This window comes from Penicillium waksmanii (assembly GCF_028829765.1).
Source record: "Penicillium waksmanii strain IBT 27052 chromosome Unknown utg000002l:1.0-3326099.0:1.0-3328782.0, whole genome shotgun sequence".
In the NCBI taxonomy this organism is placed as follows: domain Eukaryota; kingdom Fungi; phylum Ascomycota; class Eurotiomycetes; order Eurotiales; family Aspergillaceae; genus Penicillium; species Penicillium waksmanii.
Window position 1 is genome coordinate 1,101,658 of NW_026643249.1, and position 16,878 is coordinate 1,118,535.

At 50.3% G+C, this 16,878-nt stretch overlaps 7 protein-coding genes across 7 annotated transcripts; 2 read left to right on the forward strand and 5 right to left on the reverse strand.

Moving 5' to 3' along the window:
• Window positions 1–770: 770 nt before the first annotated feature.
• On the forward strand, window positions 771–5,346 carry N7481_002085 (uncharacterized protein; the record flags this gene model as incomplete). Its single annotated transcript, XM_057261304.1, has 5 exons — window positions 771–1,308; window positions 1,382–3,003; window positions 3,067–3,193; window positions 3,538–3,692; window positions 3,757–5,346. 5 exons carry the CDS (start codon window positions 771–773, stop codon window positions 5,344–5,346), a joined length of 4,032 nt encoding a protein of 1,343 aa, XP_057126236.1.
• Window positions 5,347–5,627: 281 nt separating this feature from the next.
• Window positions 5,628–5,999, reverse strand: N7481_002086 (uncharacterized protein; the record flags this gene model as incomplete). The annotated part of the gene is made up of 1 exon (XM_057261305.1): window positions 5,628–5,999. One exon carries the CDS (start codon window positions 5,997–5,999, stop codon window positions 5,628–5,630), a length of 372 nt encoding a protein of 123 aa, XP_057126237.1.
• Window positions 6,000–6,630: 631 nt separating this feature from the next.
• On the reverse strand, window positions 6,631–8,096 carry ayg1 (heptaketide hydrolyase ayg1; the record flags this gene model as incomplete). The annotated part of the gene is made up of 5 exons (XM_057261306.1): window positions 6,631–6,810; window positions 6,871–7,003; window positions 7,067–7,812; window positions 7,871–7,945; window positions 8,004–8,096. The coding sequence occupies 5 exons, from the start codon at window positions 8,094–8,096 to the stop codon at window positions 6,631–6,633; spliced, it is 1,227 nt and encodes a 408-aa protein (XP_057126238.1).
• Window positions 8,097–8,858: 762 nt separating this feature from the next.
• abr1 (multicopper oxidase abr1) lies at window positions 8,859–11,344 on the reverse strand (the record flags this gene model as incomplete). The annotated part of the gene is made up of 3 exons (XM_057261307.1): window positions 8,859–10,286; window positions 10,339–10,956; window positions 11,009–11,344. 3 exons carry the CDS (start codon window positions 11,342–11,344, stop codon window positions 8,859–8,861), a joined length of 2,382 nt encoding a protein of 793 aa, XP_057126239.1.
• Window positions 11,345–12,602: 1,258 nt separating this feature from the next.
• N7481_002089 (uncharacterized protein) lies at window positions 12,603–13,034 on the reverse strand (the record flags this gene model as incomplete). Its single annotated transcript, XM_057261308.1, has 1 exon — window positions 12,603–13,034. One exon carries the CDS (start codon window positions 13,032–13,034, stop codon window positions 12,603–12,605), a length of 432 nt encoding a protein of 143 aa, XP_057126240.1.
• A 474-nt stretch (window positions 13,035–13,508) lies between these two features.
• On the forward strand, window positions 13,509–15,134 carry N7481_002090 (ACT domain-containing protein; the record flags this gene model as incomplete). The annotated part of the gene is made up of 3 exons (XM_057261309.1): window positions 13,509–13,541; window positions 13,616–14,028; window positions 14,102–15,134. The coding sequence occupies 3 exons, from the start codon at window positions 13,509–13,511 to the stop codon at window positions 15,132–15,134; spliced, it is 1,479 nt and encodes a 492-aa protein (XP_057126241.1).
• A 427-nt stretch (window positions 15,135–15,561) lies between these two features.
• N7481_002091 (NADP-dependent oxidoreductase) lies at window positions 15,562–16,554 on the reverse strand (the record flags this gene model as incomplete). The annotated part of the gene is made up of 1 exon (XM_057261310.1): window positions 15,562–16,554. The coding sequence occupies one exon, from the start codon at window positions 16,552–16,554 to the stop codon at window positions 15,562–15,564; it is 993 nt and encodes a 330-aa protein (XP_057126242.1).
• Between the last annotated feature and the right edge of the window lie 324 nt (window positions 16,555–16,878).

Below are 16,878 nucleotides of genomic sequence, written 5' to 3' on the forward strand. Positions count from 1 at the left end.
AGGATTTCGTGCAGTCAATGCAGATCATACTGCCGAGGCACGAATCATACTGTGAGATTATTATTATTATTATTATAGCTTCCAAGGTTGATTACTAGTAGTTTACTACATACTAGTATTATAGGGTAAGTAATGGCGTCCATACTAGCCCATGTGCATGCTAATACCACACTGTTTACTTATCCTAGTTCACTAGAACTTGAAGGTATTCATGTATGCCTTAGGCTGATCCCCACAGCTGTACTAGTTAGTACTAGGGTTGGTACTGTGCCAGTGTATATTGCTTTTTGTATCAACAGAGATAATTTCCTACATACTAGTACTACTATATCACTGAGGCTTATTACTCTTCTATCTCCACTGAATGTTATATAAAATTTGGTGAGGCCTAGGGCCTCTTGTCAGCCCACACTGCTTTGTGGCCTTTGTGGCATTCATGTTGCGTTGGTCCTTTGTAGTAATAGTATTGATAGCTATTGCTCTGAGGGCTTTCCCCTCCATCATCATCGATTTCGTCCCATCTTGGTCCGCTCCCGTCACTAAAATTATTAATATGGCCTATACTATAGTATTTGCTGACTAGTAGCTATAAAAAGGTACTAGTCGTACCGTGTCATCCCATCCCTTTGCGGGGCCGACGGAGCGCGGAAAGTTTCTCCGAATCTCAACCTCCAACATCTTTTGTTGCACCACACTCCCTCGACAAGGCCTAAAGACCATGGCCCTCCCTTACACCTAGTGCCTTTTATCTTGTGTCCAGCGAGCTCAAAATGGCTTCTACCTTCGACCGGTCCGCCACCGTGGCCGACCACGACTTGGGCTCCGACCACGACTCTCGCTCTGACCGCGACGATGACGGACTTGACGGAGACTACAGCATGGTCGCAGATGCAAACTACCCCGACACGGTCGACTACTATGCCCTTTTGGGTCTTTCCTCTCAACCTCCCCCGACCGATGCGGATGTCCGTTCCGCCTACCGCAACTTGACTCTCAGCTTCCATCCGGATAAACAACCTCCGCACCTTCGCGAGGCAGCCCGGCGGCACTTCAACCAAATCCAAGAGGCCTATGATGTGCTTATCGACTCGCAAAAGCGAACGGTCTATGACATGATGGGTGCAGAGGGAGTGAAACGGGAGTGGGCGCATTTTGGTTCTATGGGTCTTCACGGCGAAGCTGCGAATCAAGATGTCGGCGTCAAGACTATGTCTCCGGGCCAATTTCGGCGGTGGTTCTTGAGAACAATGAAGAAGCGGGAGCGTAAGGCTGTGGAAAGCCTCGTGGAAAGCCATGTATGTGCTGAGCGTGGCGTTCCTTTCTTCATGCTCTATCTCATATAGACTATTGCTGACCATTCGTGACATTGGATATCCTAGAGGCACGTTAACCATTGGAATCGATGCATCGGAAACAATCACAGTAGGCGATGACGACGATGTGACTTTCCATATACCCTCGCCGGAACTCTCCACGTTTGGGGTGAATTACAGTTTCAATACACCATTACCACTTCCAGACTTCTTCAAGGCAACGAACAACGACTCTGAAGATAAGGACACCTCTACAGAAGAACCAGATTCAGAAGACGATGACGAGGATCTAGTACAGCTCACGATAAATGCTGGTGTCAGGGGCAATATAAAAGAACGGAGGCAGCGATTGACCATTTCTTATGACGACGGCACGGAGCAGGAGGATATTGAGGTACCTATAGCACCGATTTTAGTGGGGAATGCACTTGAGCTTGGAGCCACCGTGAGACCCAATTTCAAGGGCCTTCTCGGCACCCGCGATGTCTGGAATCGATTCCCTTTCTCGTTCTTAAAGGATTCAAGCGTCTCGCTCGGTGCGCTTCTACTTCCAACCCCAGCCCTTACGACTACCGTTACTCGAGCCTACCAACCGGTCTCAGGCATTAAGCCGTTCAATGTGGCTGCCACTGGTACCATCCAGCGATCCCTTGCTGAAAGCCCGCCGTCTTTCCAGATACAGGCGACAAAGCAAATAGCCGAAAGAAAGGTTGCAGTGCTCACCTGGAACAGCGGACTTTTACAATGGCCCGGTTTCCTCACTGAAACTTTCCCTTCACTTGGAATGAGCGCCGAGGCCTTTTATGCTTCGATGGAAAACCCCAGTCAGCTTCAAATAGCTCTGATGTCAGTAGCGAAGCCTAAGCCTGCACAAACTGGAGGTGAAGAGGAGGGTGACTATGATGACGAAGCACAACGTCTGGAAAAGGCGGATATTGATCGCTCTGCAGAAGCATGGAACGCATCCCTCACGCTTTCTCCAGGCGGTGGTGGCGTCGCTCTTACCTATTCAAGGAATTTATTCTCCGGAAAGCCAATGGATGATCCTGTGAGGACTGAGTGGAACTCCGAAGGCTACCTGCCAATGGCAAAGATGGACGAAGCACGCGCGGTCAAGGTTCAAGTTTCGAGTGTCATCGGGCTCGACGGCTCTATCCAGTGGACCGTGAAGGGTACCCGGCTATTCGGAGAAAATACCAGGATTGGACTGGGTATGGGTATTTCGGCGAACAATGTCTCAATGACTGTTCACTGGAAACGTCTTGGCCAGCGCATCAATCTTCCCGTTATTCTGATGCCTCACCGACATCACGATGCTGCAGTATTGGCCACTGCCATACCCTGGGTGACATACTGTGCTATTGAATTTGGATATGCTCGCCCACGCGAACGAAAGAAGCGTCGACAGGCAGTTGCCCGTCGCCATAAGGAGCTGAATAGTCTCATCCCCAAGAAACGCGCCGAAAGCGAGCAAGCTATCGAGCTGATGCTGGATCAAGTACAGCGACGGCAAGCACGGGAGGAATATCACGGCGGCTTGGTTGTTACAAAGGCAGAATATGGTTACTACCCTTCGCAAAGCAAGAAGCCTAAGAGCGGATTCACGGAACCTCGAGTTATTGACGCGACCATCCCCGTGGCAGCACTGGTATACGGGGGTCAGTTGGTGATACCGAAGGAACGGGTGAAGGTAAGGCAGATTCCTAACATACAAAGTGAAGTTTTATGAGGTTGCTGACATGTTGATTGGCAGTTCCAAACTCTAGGATTCTATGATCCAGCACCGTTACTGCCGAAACGCTTGAAGATTTGGTACAAGTTCCAGGGACAAGAGCATTTTGTCGAACTTGGCGACAAAGATGGAGCTTACTGTCCAGTACGTGCACACCTTATATCCAACTGAGCGTAACAGACACCTACCTTATCGGGCATCGATTTCATCCCAACATCTTGGTGTACGTGTGCCCTGTGTAATATTACTGCATGATTGTATCTTAAAGATGTCTACGAGCTGCACTGGATAAATAAACCATTAAATTATCTCCGATATTATAATCCCTCTGTACATACTAATAGTTACCCTTCCAAAGTCAGGATCGACAAAAGGCTTGGCATACGGCGACCGAAATCCGCCACCCGCGCTATTTTGCAAAAGCCAAGCGCATCTCTCCAGATTCTCCCCTCAACCAACCACCTTGACTTGGCAGCTCCTGTCCTGTTCTAGGTCTCATCATGGCTTCTCTCGCATCGGGACTCTTTAAATCCCTTCCCAAGCCCAAATATACCGGCGAAGAAGAGGAGGTGCCACAACATGCGCAACCCCGTGGCCCGCGTGTGGTGGGCGCCGACCAGCTCGACGAAACCCAAGTCGTCCTACGGGTGAGCTTTATCTTTTTGGCCCTCTTCGTCTGGATTAATAACTAATGAGACTTTACTAACACAGAGAGTTGGACCTCCGCCATATGGAAACCGCGCAGGATGGCGACCTCGAGCTCCCGAGGATTTTGGCGACGGCGGCGCGTTCCCTGAAATTCTAGTCGCCCAATACCCTCTCGACATGGGTCGAAAGGGAACCTCTTCGACTTCGAATGCGCTCGCGGTCCAGGTTGATGCCGAGGGCAAGGTGAAGTACGATGCCATTGCGCGCCGGGGACATGCCGACAATCGGGTCGTCCATGCGTCATTCAAAGATTTGATCCCACTGCGACAGCGAGTGGATATGGGAGAGATCTCGTTAGACCGCCCATCGGAGGAGGAAGTTGCAGCGCAGATGGAGAAAACCAAGAATGCCCTAGCCAGTCTTGTCGATGGAGCCGTTCAAGCCCAGAAGCCGAAGAACGTTAAGGGCGGACGCCGGAACGAGCCCACGTTTGTGCGATATACGCCTGCGAACCAGATGGGAGATAACGACAAGAAGAACGACCGTATCATGAAGATCGTGGACCGACAGCAGGATCCGATGGAACCACCTAAATTCAAGCATAAGAAGATCCCCCGTGGCCCGCCATCTCCTCCGCCCCCCGTCATGCACTCGCCGCCGAGAAAGCTTACTGCCGAGGATCAAGAGGCGTGGAAGATCCCCCCGCCCGTGTCGAACTGGAAGAATCCAAAGGGTTATACCGTCCCCCTGGACAAGCGTCTGGCTGCCGATGGCCGTGGATTACAGGATGTGACTATCAACGACAAGTTCGCTCAGCTTGCAGAGTCCTTGTTCACCGCCGATCGCCACGCCAGAGAGGAAGTGCAGCTTCGTGCCCAGATGCAGCAGAAGCTTGCCGAGAAGGAGAAGGCCCAGAAGGAAGAGCATCTTCGACAATTGGCTCAAAAGGCGCGCCAGGAGCGTGCTGGTCCCAGCCGCCGCGATTCCGATGCCCGATCGCGCTCGCGCAGTGCTAGTCGAAGCGTATCCCCTTACTCGTCAAGATCCGCCACCCCCGACCAAGACGAGCAAGCTGCCCGTGATCGTGAGCAGCAGCGCCGCGAGCGTCGCCAGGAGAACGAGCGACAACTCCGCCAGTCTCGGATGGGAACAGAGCGTCGCATACAGACTATGGCCCGCGAGCAGAACCGTGATATTTCCGAGAAGGTCGCTCTTGGATTGGCCAAGCCGACCCAAAGCTCCGAGTCTATGTGGGATTCGCGTTTGTTCAACCAGACCAGTGGTATGCATGCTGGATTCAACGAGGATAACCCTTACGACAAGCCGCTGTTTGCCGCGCAGGACGCCATCAACAGCATCTACCGTCCTCGGGCCCAGGCCGACGCTGACGACGAGGAGGCAGGCGAAGGCGAGATGAGCAAGATCCAAAAGACCAACCGCTTCGAGGTTCTTGGACGTGCCAAGGAAGGTTTCCGTGGTGCTGCTGATGCCGAAGAGCGTCAAGGCCCTGTACAGTTTGAGAAGGATACTGCGGATCCATTCGGTATTGACAGCATGATTGCCGATGTCACAGCTGGTCAGAAGCGCTATGGTATCCAAGAAGCAGAGCCTGATGACCGTGGCTCCAAACGTGCTAGGGTGGATGACGATTGATTGATTTGTTTAATATTTTGCAGTATATCAATGGTTCGGGTTGGATATGTGTGTTGGAAAGGATCTTTCATGCATTGCGGGCGTTCAAGTGTAATCTACACCATTGCCATTCCAAGGGCACCAAAAATGGAGACAACCTGCTATAGTACGAGTATTGTGATTTTTCCTTGGAATGTTAAAAACAGTAACCACCAGTAGCAGCCGACAGAGAGACTATCACGAAACTCCTTGTCATTCCAAATAGATCAAAGCAATATCAATAACTTGAACTCAACGATACTTCAGCATTGATTCTGGGGACAAAGTTTATTCTCCCTGCGAACAAAACGATAAGATGAACCAAGCATGTTACCCTGTAACTTGAAGCACCCATTGTCGCGGCCCGTAAGACGAGTGCAGTAGGATTGACATGGGCAATCGTTGTCCGGGCTAGATATTAAAAAGTATTGCCCGAAATCGTATCCGTGAAGTTTAAAGGAGCCTCTTCCGGCCTCGTTCAGACATCCCGGGTTATTAAGGCTAACTGAAAGCCCGTGGGAACCACCGCAGGAATCGTCGTCGTAGAATTGGGCCCATTTTCGCGTAGCATTTGTTGGTTGGGCCAAGGTAGTCCCGAAGAAGATACCCATAGCCAGGAGTTCGTAGGCAAGCATCCTGATATCTGATATCTGAGATGAGATAGACTCGGAGTTTTTGGTCTTTGATGAGATAAACATCTACTAGTAGTATCAGTAAAACCCCGTTCAAATCGATACTATACACCCAAGCCTACCTATGCCTTACGTGATGTAAGTAATTCTAGAGTGTAGAGACACCGAGAAGAGAAGTCGGCACTTTTATACCCTAGGGCTCAAGATGGTATGGGGTTAGATCCATTTTCACCGGGAGATTTTTCAATTGGGACAACACATGGCAATCGGCTATGTGTTTACGGATGGCCCAGAACATCCATAGAATGCTCAGTGCCATCAGGTAGGTTGAAATGACAATACCCGGGGGGTGGGTGACGGGGAATAATGAACCGCTGCAGCTATCCGGACTGTGGGCATTTCCTCAAGGGCATCCATATCCGAATAGGACATTGAATTTATGAAGTTGATGTAGCGCAACCTCGTGATTAATGACCCGAGGATCCTGGATTATTTCCAACCATCTTGGAATGTGGCTACGTGTTTACTGAATGATACGCTTTCTAAAAGCAAAGCGAATAGAAGTGATCAATTTACTAAAGGACAACTGCACATCAAAGGTTCAAACAAGCTGGAAATCTCAGTCAAGGTCCACCTAGTTCTTTACCTCGGTCTTGTTGGGTGACAGAAGATCCTCAAGCCACTTGTAAGAAACAGGTAGGCTGTTTGGGTATCCCATATGAACCATACCATCGAAGAAACGGCCTTCCTTGGGACCACCGTGGTTGAAAAGAACAAGGCAATCTTCAATGGGGACGACTCCATCATCAACGCCCTGGATGTAAGTCAGTATGCCGATTTGAATGATCAAAGTATCAAGTCAGGGTAAACGCACGTTCAACAATAGCAGTCGGCAATTAGGCTGGTCCACAACGCCAGTCTCAACAAGCGAGAACTTCTTCTGCGCATTTCGCACAAAGTCCTCCGTGCTCTCGTAGCCGTACTTCTCAGCCCAGCTATCCGTGATACTATCATAACGGTTAGCTCTAATTGAGGGGAAAAACATCGAGCATAGAAGACAGGAAACTCACGTAAACGGATATTCATGGTCATTGACCTTACGCAGCCAATCCGGGTCCAAGAAATGGTGGCTACCAGGGCCATGAGCCATAGATCCAATGAGGCGATCACGATGGGTACAAGCAGCACGAATAGCATAGAAGCCACCGGCACTGAGTCCCCAGACCGCGACACGAGACATATCAAACTCAGGCCGCGAAGCCATGTAATCCAAAACACTAGACCACAAACGATCCGGGGACTCAGGGTCGGCAGGATCAGCGGGACAATCGGCTGTGCCGGGGATTTCGACAATCACAGTTGCCCAGCCGCGGTTGATGATCTCGTGCGTGCGCTGGCTGTTGTCGGGTCTGTAGCCGTCCAGTCCGGTCATGATCAGGATGACAGGGACCGGACCCTCGCTCGCTTCATTCGGGAGACGGACGTAGATTGGGATCTGATTGCCATCTTTGCCGGTAGCGTGCTTGTGTGGGATGATTTCTTCCTTGATGATCGGGTTCCACAGCGATGCGGCTTTCAGGTATACGTCTTTCTGGCGGTCGAAGGCGACTCGCTTGATGGAGGACTCGGGACGGCTGCTGGGGCTCACGTATGGGAAGCGCGAGATTCGAAGGACGACGGAGGCACGACGGTAGAGGTCGGATGCCTTGTCTGGATGGCCATTGTTGAGCGCTTCAACTGCTTGGGCTTCGAGCTTGGAGGCAATGGGGAGGAAAGCGTTTGTGTAGGCGTCGGAGAAGGCGTCGTTGATATTTTCCTGGTTTAGTTTAGTTTGCGACTATTGATTAGGTTGTTAAAGTATGTAGGAGACGTACGGCAATCAGCTTCTCGAAGATCGGCTCAAAGTCCTCAAATGCGCCATCGTGAAATGGATAAATAGACTTTGAAGCCTATAGTAAATTAGGGTCAGCACTATCTTTCGACCAAAAGTCGACTCCAAAGACATACGACAAACTTCCACTTCGTCTCCCACAGGGCCTTAATAGATCCCTTATGAGGGTAAGTGGTTTCGAATCGATCTCCTAGAATCCATTGAGGCATGATGAATTTTTGATGAGGTTGAATCGAGATTGGGGGTGGATTCGAAGACTTGTACAACAATAAGCGTTCTCGAGGGAAACACAGGAGAGGGCGTACAACGCCCGAGGGTTGTACCCAGTAATTTAATCATATCTACTACGGCTATGGTGAGGGCTGGAAGCAGAGTACTCCGCATCAGGTTTATGGAGTGTGATGTTTGTATCGATGAAAACAGTAGGTGGCCAAATTAATGCTATTTGCTGGAATTGATTGGCTGTTAAGTTCCGGATGCGGGTAGATTTACTTACTGCAAAGGCAGCCGTTCTTAACGACAAGGAGAGGGCTCGAATACCAACTATCAATGTCTACTGAATTGGAAAAAGCCGACGATAAATTTACAGATGAATATACGAGAAAAAACAGTCGTGCAATTTACTGCAATAGACAAATTCTGGCATTCGCTATATCTTTTGTGGTGAAGCTTGTCACCTCGCAAGGGATATGGAATGTGGTACCTGACTTGGATGGCCGCTTGCGGAATACTGGGTGTGTCGCCTGCATATCCACATCAAGGTAGCATTCAAGAGTCCGAAGCATGAAGGGCGAGGGAGCTAGCAATATTGAACTCCTGATTCAGATCAGGATAGATTACAAGGAGAATGGAATAAAGCCAACCACTTTCATATTCTTGGATTAGGATTAAAAGATACCCAAAGTCAAGTAAACATTAGGCAGACAAGAAGCTAATATACAACCTCTTTAAAAATGAGAGATGGAAAAAATCTACTGCTCTCGCTCATACTGGCCCCAGTACTGGTAATCCTTAGGAAGGTCGGGGTAGGTATCCTCAGGAATCTTGATCTTGTGGCCGCCCTCCTCAATATAGCCATTGTTGGTGTGGGGGTTGGGCCAGGGACCCTTGGTATCCTCAGTATGCGCCACAATAGGCTTACCGTCAGGACCATCAGGCACTTGACCAGTAGACTGGTCGGTGTGCGGATTGGGCCAATCACCCTTGGTATCCTGTGTGTCGCCATAGGGTGGCGGCACACCGTCCGATCCATCACCAATCTGTCCGTGGGCATGGTCGGTGCCAGGCTGTGGCCATGGTCCCGAGTCATCAGTCTCGGAAGCGTAGATAGGCTCGTTCTGTTCTTCAGGCTCAGGATAGTACTCAGGCTCAGGATAGTGCTCAGGCTCAGGATAGTACTCAGCAACAGGGACTGGCTCGGCAACAGGAATGGGCTGGGCCTGAGCTGGAGCGGGCTGTTGCTGAGGGGCGGGCTGTTGCTGGGGAGCTGGCTGCTGAGCCGCCGGCTTGGCAGGAGCTGGTTTGGGCGCAGGCTGCTCGGCAGTAGGCTTGGGGGCTGGAGCTTGGGGTGCAGATGGCTGGAAGGGAGGGGAGCCGTGGGGGTGAGTAGGCTCAGGAGCTGGGGGCGGGGGCGGAGGAGCAGTACTGGTTTCTGCGGGAGGAGCTGGAGGAGGAACAGTGCTGGACTCAGCCACAGGAGGGGCGGCAGATGACAATACCGGGACGGGCTTCGCACCGTCTGGGTACATAGCACCATTGTCACCGGGAGTGACCTTTGTATGAGCACCAGCAAGATCAAGACCATGCTTTCCAGCTGCGTTTCCATTGCTAGGGTCAGGGTAGGCAGCACAGACGTCGTAGTGGCTCTTGGGGGGCGCTTTCTGGGACTGGGGGAATGTCTCGGGGGCTTCAATGATAGTGGCAGTCAGACCAGCCTCGACATGCCATTCAACATGGCAGTGTAGAAGCCACACACCAGGGTTGTCTGCGCGGAAGCGGATCACTGCGTGGCCATTGTTCTGTACCATAATGGTATCACGACGAACGGGGGTGTGGGAAATGTTTTGCCAGTAGGCGCCAGTAAAGAAACCACCATTAACATCAGAGCGCTGCACGACCTGGAACTGATGGCCATGCAAATGCCACGGGTGCAGATTGTTATGGTGGTTGTTGATGACAATTTCCACAATCTCACCATACTGCACGACGAACGGGTTGACTTGTCCATACACTTCAGGATTAGATGAGAGATTCGATCCAATGGTGTTGGCCGTGTATAGAGTAGGGACGTCCTGGGGGATATAGGTTTTGTTATTGATGGTGAAGCGCTTCACGCCATCAATCACGGTATCGCCGGTATTCAATATGATTTGGTGGTGCATAGGTTGCATGATTCGCTCCTTGTCGGCAGGGACAAAGTCAAGGTCGTCAACAAATACAGATGGATCCAACCGGTGAATATCCGGGGGGGGGAGGCAAAGGCTTAGCCTCATCGTACACAAGCCAAGCAGTGGCATTAGGGTTGTAGCCAGGCGGAATAGGACGGTTCTCATAGAAGAACATCATGTTGATGTCCATGGTATCCCAAATAGCGAAGTTTTGGCTGGCATCTGGCTTGGTATGAATGAGGACACCCATGCGCTGGCCAGGAGCGACGCGCAGCATTTTATCGCCAGTAGGATAAGGATCAACATATACACCATCAACCTCAACAACGGTCATCTCGTGGCCATCGATGACCCAAGCATGACCAGGCCAGTTTCCAAGACAAATGATGTGAACAAGATATGTCTTGCCAGGCACAACCTTGATCTTAGTGTTGGAAGAATCGTTGATAAGCGCAGAGTCAGGAATCGGTTCGAATCCACCAGCTTTGGCATTTTCCACGGACTGGTATTGGTTGAGCAGGTTAGGCATCTGCTCATGGTACCAGTCGCTCATAGTCAAAGTGATCTCCTCGTCGAATTGGAATGGTGGTTTCGGGTCATGGACAATAAATGCCCCGCGGAACCCATCAGGATACTGGCCCATGTTGTGCGAGTGATACCAGTAAGTTCCAGTTTGGTTAACCTATTCGTGTAATCAGCAACACCGCCTAGCTTTGCAACTGGATTATACTCACGTCGAAGCGATACTGCATGTGCTGTCCGGGAGGAATAGGGCATTGGGTGACGGAGGTACTGCCGTCCATGATGCCGGTACCATATTGGCGGAAGCCATGCCAGTGGATGCCGGTGGACTGATTGCCCAGCCCGTTGTAAACATCGACAATTACTTGGTCTCCGAGTTCCACATCAACCTGGGGGCAGGGCCATTGGTTGTTGATACCGATCACAGGTCGCTCGAATCCGTCGGGGGAGGCATTGACCCAGGTGACGTTCCAATCAAGATAGACGTCCTTGGCCGCTACCAACTTGGCGGCCAAGCCAGCCAAGAGAAAAACATTAAACTTGCCCATTGAGGCGGTTTATATAACGAATGGTGATCGACTCCAATCCAGAGAGATAATTAAATCCTCTGAAGCGGGGGCCGACACGTTAGTAGTTGGATGTCGACAGGAAATAGCAATAATGTAGTTGAAAAAGAAAAAGGAAAAAACGAATATGTCGATAAAAAGGGCGATCGGCGGTCGGCTGCGTGTAGTCGAGGTAATTGAGGGCGCGACATTGGGGAATTCCTTCCTTTAACAACGAGTTGACTGTAAAATAGATCTGCACTAGGGGCCATTGTTTTGAGATCCAGTGTCCATTTTCATCCTTTCTGTAATGCCAATCCGGCAAACCCTTTCTCAGGGTTCAAACAAACAAAGGCACGAATAGCTAACGCAGGTACTCCGACTTCAAGGGTTATTTCTGCTCGCGGCCGAGGCATTCCGCCAGTGGGATTCTAGAGGGCCGGCATGTAGATGGCTTGCCGTCCTTGGCCACGGCCCGGCCAGTTCACGCAAGGGGCCACATGCCGAGTCGACAGCCTTAGTAAAGGTAAACAAACTGCAAATTAAAGCAACTTCACATGGCTCTTAATCCGGGATTGAAGTATATGACCAGATGAGTCGGATGTTTCAGGACTACTGTTGTCCAGTAACGGCATGTTTTGCCCGATCTGGAAAGACTCGGATGTAGTAGTAGTAATAGTAGTAGTCAAAAGCATCACACGCGGGGGACTGGGGGACACCCGATCTGAGCGTGCTCTCTCCGCCACCAGCTTACTGTAGTAGCCAATTGTGAGGAAGGCCCTGCATCCAGGGCTGGACATGGTAAAGTTTTGTAAGCTGAGGTCATCGCGGCGATTCTAGCAACGCCCTTTTTGATCTCATCAGCGGAGCAGACACAGACTCCCGAGGGGCGTTTGTTTGCCAGGTCCACTTGGGATGGTTGCCACGTCCGAGTCTCTTATCGGACTCGGTTTAGAGGACCAAGCGACCACTGGGAAGTTTGTGGATAGTGCGACGATCATATAGTTTGCCCCTCTTCGTCCAACTTGGGGGGTTGTAGGCCGGTGGCAATGTGGGCCGACAAAAGACTGGGACACGAAGTTTAGATTGTAGTAGTGGCAGCACAGTGGTTGTATGTATATCTCATGTACCCGGGCCTGTGAGAATATAGATGTAGTATACTTCAAGTCCAAGTTGAAGACATATTCCGAGTGTAAGCGGGTGCATAACTATCCGGTCGATCAATGGGACTTGAACGTGGGGCCGGGGCCAGATTGGGGAATCAGCTACGCCTCATTGGCGAATGGGCACAGATCCCCGCAAAGATGATGCCCGGTGACAACACGAAGTCAGAAACGAAGGAACGAACGACCTCAAATGCGTTTCCAGGGCTCCCCAGGGAGTTCAGGCACAGCTGCATGACATGACACATTCGTCCGTGCGGGCCCGCGTTAGGCGCGGGGCCAGTCGATAAGCTGTGGAGACGGGGAACGATGGACGAGATAAAGCGGACGAGGTTGCATAAGAGATTTGGTAACGATGGTGGCACACGATAAGGCATCAAAATGGGAGGGAGAGAAGAGAAGTTGAGTTGGAAGCTGGTTGAGTGAGCTGGGTGGGCGGGGAAGGAAAGGCTGACTTTCTTTGCTTCTTCTTCTTCCTCTTCTTCCTTCTTCCTCCTCTTCTTCCTCTTCTCTCCAGGGCTCTTTGACATGATCGACCACTCTACCCGTCTCTTTTTCCACTTTTTCACGAAGGATTGACTCATCCCATTTAAAATTAAGGATTTCCCCAATTCGAGCAAATTTCCTGTTCACTCTCTCGTGCTCATCCTGGTGAATGGCGTTGACTCTGTCGCAATTACACCCGTGAACCATCACGTCAATGGCGTAATCGCCCTCTTGTCATTCAATGGGCCCGTCCAAAAGAAGATGAAAAAGCCCTGCAAAAAGCCCCATCCAATATTGCAACTCTGAGAACGTGACCTTTCTGACCCCGCCTTATCCCTCCCCCCTTAACCCCCAGGAACTGACACGACAATCTGAACTCTGGGGTCAAGGTCGAGGTCAAGGTCAAAGGTCGACTCTGTATCGCGTTGTTCTGCACACCACTTCCGACATCATCGCAGATCCTTGAGCTACCTAAGCTATACCCTCCATACTTGGTGGGGCTCGTCATGGATCAGCCAATGACACTGATCGATGCTCAAGTGCACTTTCTGGTAAGGAATTTGAACTAATTGAAACACGCAGTCACTGATCGGTTCACTGATGAATATATTTTACCTCTTTCTAGGCGGAGCGTCTTGCACTGGTACACATTCCACTAGACCTATATCCCTACTTCCTCCAGTCGGTGTTGAGATTGGTCTTTGACGAGCTCTCGCCCCTCGAGGAAACAAAGGATGAAGACGAACTTGAATCCATCGAAAATGTAGAAACAACCTCGGAAGAAGGTTCCGGGTACAAGCCACCGGCCTTTTTGAACATCTCCATCACGCCCGTGGAAGTATCTGTGATATGTCCTCGCCGCCTGGTTGAAAAATATTTTACACCCCTTCGACAACAGCTGAGCGGATTAGATAAATCCCTCGATTCTCAGCTCGATGTCAGTGACAACGATTATATTGCCATGCAGGTCATCGGCCAGGGGTTGGAGGCTGGGAAACGAGTTTTGGAGTTAACCAGCCCACTCGCTATGGCTGGAATGTATGTACTGGAAGCTCCAGTTGAAACGAGAATGAATTAGAACACCGGAACAAACCAACTGACACATCACCAGCTCCATCTTCTTCATTTCAACTTATTTCTCCGACTATATTATCGTCCCTCTGAACAGCAAAGGCAGCGTTGTCGCCGCCCTGGAAAGCAGGGGCTTTCAGTTTCAAGACTCGACCGCCGCCTTTATGACCCCCTTAGGCCCGACATCCCCTCGAACTGAGCGCCATCCAAGTGACGCCACACCACCAGGAACCCCACCGCCATCCACAATATCAGAGCTCCAAACACGCACATTTGAAAACTTACGTAAACGCCAAATTACGCCTTATGTTGATGAAACCTTGCGTCTTGTGCAATGCGCAGCCCACCATCAATTCGGATATGGTAGCGAAGAAAGCTCCATGTCTATCCTTCGCGATGCCCTCACGACTGTCCTACTTGTCGACAGTCCACGATTCCTCTCTCTTACCCAAGCATCCCTTGATCCAGCCGCATCCCTTCTCCTCGAAAAACGACTCCTCCCTCGCTTCACAGAGCCCTCTAGTCCCCATAGAGACTATGAAGATGGCTCGGGCCTTTTGCTTGGCTCAAAAGAAGACTTCCTTATTCCAATTATGCTTGACCTCCGCGATTTACCTCTCGAAGCCTCAGGTATCGTATGCGGTGTGGCGGGACGACTCGCCGAGGCAGCGGAAACGATACCCCTCTATAAGGACGTCGAGCCAAGCCTTGGGAGTAGTGGTGACAGCAGTACCGTTGGATCTGTGCCCGCACTTTTTGATTCATTTGGGGCTCGCCTGAATTTGGAAAATGGCCATAGCCCAGATCGGAAGCCATCCAAAGGGGCTCACTCTCTTGCACCAACCCATCATCTCAAACCTGATGTGGATCTGTCTGCAGATTTATTCGAGATTAGTTTCCTGAGTACAGCGCGCGCTGGAACAATTATCGTTGGAGAAGATGAGTTGCGACGCGCGATCGCTGCTTTGGAGGCGGAGAGGGTACAGGATTCCTTTACACCAAATCCGTTCGAGGAGAACGAGGAGAACGTGAAGAACGAGGATAACGAGGAGAAAGAGGATGACGAGGAGTGAGAGCCTTTGAATGATTATTTTGCAGTTGATGGGTTCGGCGTTTCATGAACCGGTAAAAGTGGACTCTAGGTTTCGGTCTCTATTGCGCATGTATGATTAGATGATATCTATGATGCTCGTTTGCATAGTGTTTATTTTTTAACTAACGAATGTGAATACCTGGCTTTGATAATCGTGCTGGACATTGGCATCTCAGCTGGGAATTTGTTTCATGAAGATCCCTTCGAAGATCTTCTGGAATATTGTATTAAGAATTGCTTCGGAGAACTGATTTCTCTGGACGATTCGTAAGGCTATAATACTACTGGAAATTTTGGAATAAAAAAGCACGGCAACCTTGGAACTTGAAGGAAATCGGTGCAATCGTTCATCGTTCTCTAGAGTAATATCAAATTTGAATATTCAAAGCTCTTTGTACAACCCGACCCTACTGATTCAGAGACAAATCGAAAACAATCTTCCCTCTCGCATGTCCTCCATCCAATCTCTTGAATGCTTCCTCATATTGCTCCAAGGGCCATACACTGTCTATCATGCCACGACAAGTACCAAGTTCAATCAGCTTTGTGATACTTTCCAGATGTCTTCTGACAGGTTCCATGACAAAAAACACATCCTTCACATCTGTTCCTGTATATTCTGCAGGGCAAACCTGTTTGGGTGGCTGGAAGATACTAAGAACCACACCTCCATCGCGAACCGTCCACCAAGCATCCTCAAGTGACTGCCTCCCAATGCAATCAATAACGACATCCACCTTCTTCACAGGATCTTCCGCCCACTCGCGGATATTAGTAGACCGATAATCAAGGACCTCCTTCGCACCAAGAGACTGCACAAGCGCAATATTCGCAGTACCACATGTACCCACGACCTCCGCACCGAGCAGAGTAGCCAACTGAACCACCCACATTCCAACACCGCCCGAAGCAGCAGTGACAAGCACCCTCTTTCCTTTCCACGCGTCTTGAGCCGTACCCAAGTCAGCCTCCGCATCTCCAGCGATACCCGCATGAATAAATAGAATCTGCCACGCCGTCTCGGCAGAGACTGGCACCGCGGCGGCTGCAACCCAGCTCAGGGTCTTGGGTTTATGGGCCAATTCATCCGTGAGCCCGATGGTAAATTCTCGCGCATTGCCTGGGCGGATATAGTTCGTCCGTGCGTAGACTTCATCGCCTGGTTGGAATGGCGAATCTTCCGGTCCGGAGATAATTACTCCTGCGACGTCTGGGCAAGGAACTAACTCACGGGGATTTGGCGGAGGGAAGTTCTTTGGCCAGAGGAGTTCTCCGGCACAGGGGGCGCATGTTTTGACTTGGATTAGATGTTCTCCCAGTGATGGGTTGATTGCTGGAGTGGGCAGGGTGGTGAAGGATAGTTCTTTTGAATTAGTGTTCGGTTGGATGATGCCTCGCATTTTGGCTGGCGTGGGGCTGGACATTGTTCAGTAAAGACTCAGTAAAATATGATGGAATTTATTTGGATTTCAATGGTTATATTGAGATTGATAGACAAGGGAATTATTTCCCCTTTATATAACTGAATTTCACACTATGCGGACTTTTGAATGAATTACCGCAATTCCGGATAGGCTATCTGTCGTTTATTGCTCAACCACGGATTTTGCCTCCGTGCTTCCACGTTTGGAATATGGTCGTGTTCCTCTTAACACATAGACTTGGCATGGATTTGGCGACGAATAAAATCGAAGCATTCAACTAGAATGACACATACAGTACAT